The sequence below is a fragment of the Neopsephotus bourkii genome, unplaced genomic scaffold, assembly GCF_033783945.1.
Source record: "Neopsephotus bourkii isolate Nb327-2 ecotype Australia unplaced genomic scaffold, CSIRO-AGI_Nbou_v1 NB_973, whole genome shotgun sequence".
NCBI classification, from domain to species: Eukaryota; Metazoa; Chordata; class Aves; order Psittaciformes; family Psittacidae; genus Neopsephotus; species Neopsephotus bourkii.
The window spans coordinates 1,091,157-1,101,015 of record NW_026901467.1 but is presented as its reverse complement, the minus strand read 5'-3'; the positions used below and the strand labels follow the sequence as shown (position 1 = coordinate 1,101,015).

The 9,859-nt window shown below is 47.6% G+C and overlaps 1 protein-coding gene across 1 annotated transcript; it reads left to right on the top strand.

Annotated features, from left to right (window-relative positions):
- Positions 1–2,691: 2,691 nt before the first annotated feature.
- LOC133215399 (heat shock factor protein 5-like) lies at positions 2,692–7,959 on the top strand. The gene is given in 7 exon segments (XM_061359419.1): positions 2,692–3,209; positions 3,211–3,416; positions 5,029–5,397; positions 5,920–6,014; positions 6,798–7,157; positions 7,244–7,385; positions 7,886–7,959. Coding segments are annotated over 7 exon segments (1,764 nt in total).
- Positions 7,960–9,859: the final 1,900 nt, after the last annotated feature.

The window sequence follows — 9,859 nt, the reverse complement described above, 5'->3', positions numbered from 1 at the left end:
GGCAGGGGGGCCCTTCTGATCCAAACAGCTTAGTAGCTGCCATAGCCATCCTCTTCTCTGCCACCATCTGCTGCAGCTGATTTATGACCTCCCTCCAGGTGACCCCCAGGTCTTTAGCAGACTTATTCCCCCCTATGGTAGCGTCCCACAAAGAGTCCCCAGTTTCCCTCCATTCAGCAGTGCTGAACATTAGCTGTGGGTCCTTAAGATGTCCTTTCTCCTTCGCCCACGGACATAGCTCTCTGAGCTTTTTCGTGCTCACACCAGCCTCTCGCTTAGCAAGTAATTGTTCTAACAGTGTGAGTGCCGCCTCTCGATCCATGGTGGATTTTAGAGCGCGGTCTTACCCGTGCAGGTGTGGGTGCGCAGGCCACATCAGCTGTCCCTCCTAGCCGAGCTTCACTGCTTTTGCCAGTAGCCGAGCTGCGCCGCTTTTGCGAGTAGACGCTTCCTGCACCGCCGGCTCCTCGCTTCCCCCGTCTGTGCCTTTGCTGCAACGGCCGGGCACAGTTTGGAGAAGTCCGAGTCCAAACTCGAGTCCCCGTTCGGGCGCCAAATGTCGGAGGAGCGACCCGAATCAAGAAGAGAATCCCAATACGAGTTACGCTTCTTGTTCAATTTATTGCACAGGCTCACCTAATTTATACCATTGGTGATAGTTTACGTGACAGCTGTACATCTTTCATTGGCTACATAAACCTGTCCACGCGCCTGTCTATACGTTGCTATTGGCTAAGCTAAGTCTTACACACATAGCTCTGCAACAGCAGGGTGCGTGCCTTGTGATAAGCGGTGCATTCCTTGTGGCCAGCAAGCTCCTGTTGCAGCGTTCTGCTTACATTTCTTCGACTCCAGGCCTCCCCGGCTCAGCTGAGTCAGAGAGAGTTCAAGGCTGTCTCACTCGGCTCTAATCCTGGGTTGTGCAGGCCCTCATGAGAATAACCATTGCTCCAAAGGGAGCTGGTGTCTCCACTACTGGAGAGTGGTGTCCTATGTGGCTTTACAGAGATGGACTTCTAGTTGTGTAAGTAAGTGGGAATAGCCAAGTCGGTGGCACTGTGTTGGAGGGCACTGTGTCTGGGACATGCCCAGCTATTTGGGTTTAAACTAACACATTAGATTTAGGAGTAAGATCTGGACATTCACACTTACAGAGCTTGGTTCTATGGTCCCTTAGAGTGCACTCTATTTAGGCAGGTTGCAGATGTATTTGTATGTCGCTAAGCAAGTGTGGATTGCCATATTGGTGGCACCATTCCGGAGGGCTCCCTGTGTAGGTGATGGGCAGCACGAGCTTTCTGTCCTGGCACATCGGGTGCCAGAGCAGGTTCTGGATGTTTGTAGTCTGTGAGCCATGTTCTGGGCCACCTGTGTGCATTCAGCAGAGGGGCAGAATGCAGATGGTGGTTTAGGTGGCAAGCAAGGTCTCTTTGCCATGTTGGCGGCACCGTTCTGCAGGTCTCCCTGTGTAGGTGATGCTCAGCAACTGCCTCTGTCCTGGCGCTATGTGCTTGGGAACAGCGGCTGGATGTTTGCACTGTAGAGCCATGCTCCAGCACACCAAAGTGATGCAGCAGAAGGTCAGTACAGCAGTGGTGTTTAAGGTGGCAAGGCAAGGGCAGATTACCATGTTGGGGGCACCTTTCCAGAGGTCCCCACGTGTAGGAATTAAGTTGATATTTCTGTAAGTCCTCATGAACCCCACTGGATTATTTTTGGTGGGCTTTAGATACAGAGTGAGCAGTGAGAAGAGTGGGAGCAAGGTGCTCACAAGTGGGCTTTGCTGCCCTTAGCAGGCACCAGAAGGTTCTCTGAAGCTGCTGATTGTTCTGGGAGAGCTGGGCTTGGAGAGGAAGGTGTGCAGGGAGCTGGCTTCATTGTATTGTGCTTTCCTGAGATGAAAAGTATGAGTTGAATTTGGCTTTGCTTTGGGAAGAAAGGCATTTTGGTTTTGTTGGAGTGCTGGGAATGCTGGGGTCTGCTGATGTATACGGGCTTCTCCTTGGCTTCTCCACTTGCTGCCTTGAGCCCTCTGTGTGCTTATGAGGGAGAGTTTAGTGCTGCCTTCTTCCTTGAGGACTAAGAACAACAGCATGGCAGAGAAAGGAGATAAGGAAAGGTGGAAGGAATTTGCCTGCTGGCCTTAGAATGGTATGCAGAAAGAAAGTTGGCTCTTTTCTGAAGGTCTTAAACCTCTGAATAATTAGCTTGACCTGGCATGACGGGAATGGTGTGGAATAAAGGGTGGATTCTGTCCTGGTTTTCACTGGGCTAGAATTGATCATCTTCCCTGTGGCTGGCGCAGTGCTGTGTTCTGGCTTGGTTCTGGGAATCACGCTGGTACCACACCGATGTTTTAGCTGTTGCTCAGTAGCACTTTGGCTGAGCAAGGACTTTCCAGTCTCTCCTGCTCTGCCAGTAAGGAGGGGCACGGGAAGCCACGAGGAAGCCGAGGCAGGACACGGGGTGTATAAACTGGGGGGAGTCACACAGAAGGCCCAGATCGCTGCTCGGGTCAGGCTGGGTGTCGCTGAGCGAGTGCTGAGCAATTGCATTGTGCATCACTGCTGGTTCGTGTTTCCCTTTTCCCTGTCTCGTTCCAGAGGAGCAAAGTTGGTTGGAGTGCTGTTCCTAGTGATGAGATTTGACTTTTTGTCTTGTTGCTGCAGGTTTCGTTTTTAACTTCTTGTCATGAGTTTGTTCTTGGGGCCGGGAGCGGGGAGCGGCAGAGGGGACCGGCGGGGCTGGGGGCCCGGGGAGCCGCTGCGGACCCGGCGGGCTCTGGCGGTGCTGCGGGAGCAGCTGTGCCGAGGGGGTGACGGGGCCCGGCGTTGCTCGGGCCGGCGTCGCTCCTCCAGCACGGGCCGATGGGGCCGGGCAGAGTGCGAGCGGCCGGTGCGTCCGTTGTCGGGGAGCGCCATGGAGGACCAGCGGCTGCCCAGCCCTGTCAACCCCAGCCACTTCCCGGCCACGCTCTGGCAGTTGGTGAACAGCCCTTGCTGCGGCTCCGTGTGCTGGGATGCCCGTGGCGAGGGGCTGCTCATCGACCAGCGGCTCTTCGAGCGAGAGCTGCTGGGCGCGGAGGTGGCCGGCGAGGGGTCAGCGCTGGGCGCCCAGGTCTTCAGGACCAGGAACTTCGCCAGCTTCATCCGACAGCTGAACCTGTAAGGGTTCCGCAAGCTGGGGCCGGGCCCCCTGCAGGACCCGGCGGGGGGGCGATGGCGGCAGCTCCGCCGGGCCCTTGCTCCACTTCCACAGCCCCCATTTCCTTCGCGACCGCCCCGAGCTCCTCGTGTGCCTCAAGCGTCTGACAACCACCAACAAGGCGAAGCTGGCGGCCGGCCTGGAGCTGCCTAGCCGCCCGCTCCAGCGCTCCCAGCGCCCACCCTCGATGCTCGGCGAGGCTGCCAGGCCCGGTGAGCTGGGGTGGCTCCGGGCTGAGAAGCATTGGGTGCTCTGGGGTTTGGAGATCAGCATCCCCACAGGGAGCAGGGTTGCCTGACCTCGCTGGCGGCCGCTCAGCTCCACCGGTGTGGGAAAGTGGCTGTTGGTCATGCAGGGAGATGTGCTGCCAGCAGGCACAGGGAGCGAGGTTCGCGTGTGGTTCTGTCTGCCCCTAGGCTGCAAGACAGCCTCTGTCGGGGGCTGCAGTAAGAGCACCCTCACCCTGTCTCTGTGGAGCTGGCACAGCCCTACCAGATGGACGTTACTTCTCCTTGAAGGGTTGCGCCATAAGCTGTCCTTAAATCTCTGTGAAGCAATGGGTAACCGTATGACGGCAAGTACCATTCCATGTGTCATGGTTTAACCCAACCAAACAGCTTGTTCACTTACTCCCAGTGAGTGGTGCCAGGCTGGAAGCAATCGAGGCCCACGTTAGTCCGCCCCCCCCTTCCCCAGGGGCTGCCGCCCCCTTTCCCCGCTCCCAGAGGGGTGGGGAGGAGAATCGGAGGAATGCAACTCCCACGGGCTGAGATAAGAACAGCCTAGCAACTAATGTAAAATACAAATCACCACCGCTACCACCAACGACAACAATGATAAGAGCAAATAGCAAAGGAAAGGAGTACAATACCACGCTCCGAACCACCAGTCCGACCCGGCCGACCCCCTCTCCTTCCGGGTACCTCCCAGTTCCCCCCTGGGCATGACGTGCTGTGGTGTGGAATACCTCTTTGGTCAGTTTGGGTCAGGTGTCCTGTCTCTGCTTCCTCCCGGCTTCCCCTCCTCCCTGGCAGAGCATGAGGCTCACAAAGTCCTTGGCCAAACCAAAACATCATGTTTATCAGCTCTGTTCCCAGCCCGAAAGTCAAAACACAGCACTGCACCAGCTACCAAGAAGGAGAAAAAATGACTGCTGCTGCTAAACCCAGGACACCATGAAACCGTAACTGACTGAGAGGAAACCAGAGAAGATTAAAGGGAATATCTTGGAAGGCACAAAACGGCAAAGTCTGAGCTTTTTTAGACTCAACTGAACCTGTTGAGCTACCTGGAAGAAAGCTGGCTTTGGCTTTGTTTTCCTTGACAAACTGAATGACTTATGATCAAGTGCTCTCAGAGTCACGCTTAGCATTTGGACATTGCCCTTGCCTTGGCTGCCTGTGTGCTGTCAGCACTGGAGTTTTTTAGAGCCGTGCTTCGTGATTCCCCCTTTATTTTACCTTACTGCCTGATGTAACGCACACTACCTCCTAAATGGCTTGGGCCGGTTTAGTCATTTTGATTTATAATAGCACATTTCTAAGTAATGGTCACTTGCTCCTGAGGGCTTCAGGAGACTGAATGCTCCAGAGGCGACTGTGTGTTGGCACGACACTGATGTTCCTGTGTGTTCAGGTGTTAGTGCTGCAGCAGTTACTGTATGCTTAGGTGTAAGAATAAAGTCTGTTTCTGGATTAAGAGTATTGGAGCAAAGGTGGTATTGGAGCAAAGGTGGTCTTCCCAGGAACATTGTGCAGCCTTGGCTCCTCATCCTGCCTTTCAGAGTTAGTGAAAACTTAATCCTTGTTTTGCTTTGTTTTGCAGGACTGTTGACTGTAGGACAGGCTCCTCAACCTTGTCATCCAGACAGCTTCTTTCCTTCCTCCAACAGAGCGGCCTCAGGCCAGGACCCCCCTGCTTTCCAGGCAACGACTTCCTAGCAGCCTGCAGTCCTTCCCAGACCATGGCAGGGCTCTTTTGGGTCGCTGCCAGGGCACTGGGCTTCCCCAGCTTTCCCAGGCCAGGGGGCTCCCTTTCCTGTCCTCCACAAGTGTTCCACAGAGGTCACGTACACTCTGCAGACGGTGTTCTCACTTATGCCGCTTCAGCGAGAGCCTCCAGCTGGTGCTTCCCTTCCAGAACCCAGCAGCTGCGCGTCTCCAGGACAGCGCTTGCAAGCCCTGGATCCAACACGTACGGCAAAAGTTCTTCACTTGCTGCTCAAGAAGTTACAGCAAAGTGATGCTTGAAATGTTTTTCCCCAGTGCTCTGTCACAGTGTGTGTATCTGACGTGTGTGCTTCCAGTAAGATGTGTGTTCCCTGTCCGTTACTTGCTACCAGCCGGTGACAGAATGTGCTTTAGCTGCTCATTTCTTCTGGCTCTGATGAGATGAACTGTATCAGAGACAGAAGAGCTTAGAAATGCCTTCTCTGCAATGAGCAGGGAAGTACAAAAGTGTGTGGGTGAAGCAGGTGTGTGTGGAATCTTGATTCAGCTCTCAAGTCACACTTGTACCATTTAATTACTGTGAACTTTAGGAGAAATATGTTTTAAGGTGGAGAACACAGTCTTACAATCAGTGGGGAGGTCATAATCCATTTCAGGGAGTTAGCTTACGGAGCGGTTACTGCAGTGTTTAATGCAAGTAAGCAATAGAACTGTGCACCCTGGGCACCAGTTCTGGCAGTCTGATCCCTGTGTTTGAATTTTGCAGTCACCCTGCAGTGTTCACCCCCTGCCCAGGGAGCACCTCTGACTGTCAGCGCCAGTGCTGCGGCTGCGGCGTCCACCGACTGCGTCTTTGTGCAGGTGAGTGCAGGGCACAGCGAGCAGGGGGAAGGGAGGAGAGCCCACGCATGGACCGCAGGGTTCTGGGCTTGCGGCAGGAAGGAGAGAAGTTTGGGACTGGATCTGCTGTAGAAAGGGAAAGTAACGTGGTTTGCCAATGCCCATTTCAAAGCACGGCTTTGAAACATGAAGGGGTCAGTGCTGTAACGCAGGTAAGGTTTCAGGGCAGCGGCATAGTGGGTGTCCTCATCGGCGGAGTGGTTTTTCCTGGAAAAGTGTTACGTTTGACTTCACCATAATTCGCTTTAGCTCCTGAGTCTCCATTTGTCTTTGAAGAAAGCCCTTGCCTGCACAAAATGGGATTCTTTAATGTTATGATACTGGGAATCAGCTCCACTTCTGTGCCCCAGACAGCTTGTGGCAGTCCTGAGTTTCAGTGGATGCATGAGAAGAACCAAGCTGACTTTTGGAATTGGCCCCAGCTCAGAGCTGTCCTATCTGGGAGAGCTCCAGTGCTTCCTGTCAATGCTTGCTAAAATTCTGGTGGAAATTGCACCTCATTGGGTGGCCTGGCTTATCAAATAGCAAAAGAACCTCAGTGAAAATGCCAGAGCTTCCTTTCACATTCTAGCAGCATGTATATCCTTTTTTTCCTGAGAGGGGATAAGCAAAGCAAACTCTGCTGGTGTGTGCTGAAAAAGGGTTGGCCTGCACAGTCCTCAGGAGCAGTAAAATCCATCAGCCCTGACTGAAAATGGTGGTGATTTTTTGATCTAGAAATTCCCTGTATTTTGTTTCTCGCAGAGTCCTGAAGTGCAGCCACCTCCTGCAGCTGAATGCCTGCCCTCTGATGGCGCACAGCACACATCTGAGAATGAGGAGAAGCTGCCGGAATTAAGTTATGAAGATGTATTTCAGTTTTTCAGTGAGATGAATGCATCAGGCAGCGCAGATGCAGTGACACCGGAGGCTGCAGAAAGCTGGGGTGGAGAGCTGTTTGAAAGCTACATCAATGCGGCCAAAGAAAGTGCCGCTGCTGCTGACACGGCACAAGAGTTTGTGACCACCCAGGGAGCCCCTGAAGAACAGGGAGAAGAGCTGGATCACAGCCCAGCTCAACCATCCGAAATGTTTGTTGTGGAAGCGCTGTTTAGTGCAGAGCAAGTAAGTGCTAAAAGGAGGTAAAACTCCTTGGGAAAGTGTTGAGTGGTCTTTGGGTTTATTTCATTTTTTGGTGTGTTTATTTAAAGGAGAATGGGAGTCTTACATGCGGATGGGTGACGGAAGAGAGAGAGCTGACTCCAGGACCCAAGGCAGTGAAGAAAGCTGCAGAAGAGGCAGGGTCCCCTGCAAAGCATCTGTGCAGGAAGAGAAGACGCAGCGCAGAGCAGGGTAAGTCCCTGCTAAGAGATGCTACATGTTTTAGAGGTGGGCAAGACAGGTGCTCTGAAACTCTTCCAGGAAGGGGAGATCACAAGAGCTGAGTTATTGTCTGCAGTGTAAGTACCTCCCCGGGCCTTCAGGTCAACTATTGCACTCGTACGAGCTCTTGGCGTACTTGCCCACACGCTTCTATACGTAAGCTGGTGCTGAGGACTCCTAGGTGGACAAGGGAATAAATTCTATGCGTCAATAAAAGCTGAAGCAGTGGGAGTTGTGTCAGAGCCCCGCATGTCACAGTACACAGCACTGAGATGCAGGCTGTGGATATGTTTGCTGGAGGGTGACAGTGCCACAAAGGGAACACTGACTAATGAGGTGACTGTTGAAGTAAGAGGGGAAAACCCCACCACGCTGCCGAAGTGAGGGCACGAGTGCAACCTTTCTGGCTCAGATCACTAAAGAAATTTCACAGCAGCCTGCTGATAGGTGTGCTGCATCTGTGTGCACAGCACCTGTGTGCTGCAACAGAGGAGAAAAACAGCCTCAGATTTTCAAGTCGCAGGCCGCCTTTGGCCGGATTTGACTGTCCCTGATGGCAGCAGAGTTGCTGTGCGTGCTGCCAGGTGAGCCACAGGCAGGGCCTGATACTTCCTCGGTGTTGTTTGCTTCCTAGATCACCAGGAGCCGGAAGGCGGAGCCTGGAAGCGGGGCTGCTTCTGGAGGGAGACACCAGAGTGAGGAGCGTGGGAACAGGCGGAGCAGCTGGTTCCCTCCTGCGAGTTATACCATTTAATTATAGCTTATTTATAGCTTTATTCCTAAATTTCTATCTTATTTATAGCCTTATAAATTTATATCTTATTTATAGCCTTATTTATATATTTGTAGCATATTTATAGCTTTATTCCTAAATTTCTATCTTATTTATAGCCTTATTTATAAATTTATAGCTTATTTATAGCCTTATTTATATATTTATCTTATTTATAGCTTTATTCCTAAATTTCTCTCTTATTTATAGCTTTATTCCTAAATTTCTATCTTATTTATAGCCTTATTTATATATTTATAGCTTATTTATAGCTTTATTCCTAAATTTCTATCTTATTTACAGCCTTATTTATAAATTTATAGCTTATTTATAGCTTTATTTAGAAATCTATACCTTATTTATAGGTTTATTCCTAAATTTTTGTCTTATTTATAGACTTATTTATAAATTTATAGCTTATTTATAGCTTTATTCCTAAATTTGTATCTTATTTATAGCCTTGTTTATAAATTTATAGCTGATTTATAGCTTTATTTCTAAATTTCTACCTGATTTATAGCCTTATTTATATATTTATAGCTTATTTATAGCTTTATTCCTAAATTTGTATCTTATTTATAGCCTTGTTTATAAATTTATAGCTGATTTATAGGTTTATTCCTAAATTTTTATCTTATTTATAGCCTTATTTATAAATTTATAGCTTATTTATAGCTTTATTCCTAAATTTCTATCTTATTTATAGCCTTATTTATATATTTATAGCTTATTTATAGCTTTATTCCTAAATTTGTATCTTATTTATAGCCTTATTTATAAATTTATAGCTTATTTATAGCTTTATTCCTAAATTTGTATCTTATTTATAGCCTTATTTATATATTTATAGCTTATTTATAGCTTTATTCCTAAATTTGTATCTTATTTATAGCCTTATTTATATATTTATAGCTTATTTATAGCTTTATTCCTAAATTTGTATCTTATTTATAGCCTTATTTATATATTTATAGCTTATTTATAGCTTTATTCCTAAATTTGTATCTTATTTATAGCCTTATTTATATATTTATAGCTTATTTATAGCTTTATTCCTAAATTTGTATCTTATTTATAGCCTTATTTATATATTTATAGCTTATTTATAGCTTTATTCCTAAATTTGTATCTTATTTATAGCCTTATTTATATATTTATAGCTTATTTATAGCTTTATTCCTAAATTTGTATCTTATTTATAGCCTTATTTATATATTTATAGCTTATTTATAGCTTTATTCCTAAATTTTTATCTTATTTCTAGCCTTATTTATATATTAATAGCTTATTTATAGCTTTATTCCTAAATTTCTATCTTACTTATAGCCTTATTTATAAATTTATAGCTTATTTATAGCTTTCTACCTAAATTTTTATCTTATTTATAGCCTTATTTATATATTTATAGCTTTATTCCTAAATTTGTATCTTATTTATAGCCTTATTTATATATTTATAGCTTATTTATAGCTTTCTTCCTAAATTTCTATCTTAGTTATAGCCTTATTTATAAATTTTATATCTTATTTACAGCTTTATTCTTAAATTTGTATCTTATTTATAGCCTTAGTTATATATTTATAGCTTATTTATAGCTTTATTCCTAAATTTTTATCTTATTTATAGCCTTAGTTATATATTTATAGCTTATTTATAGCTTTATTCCTAAATT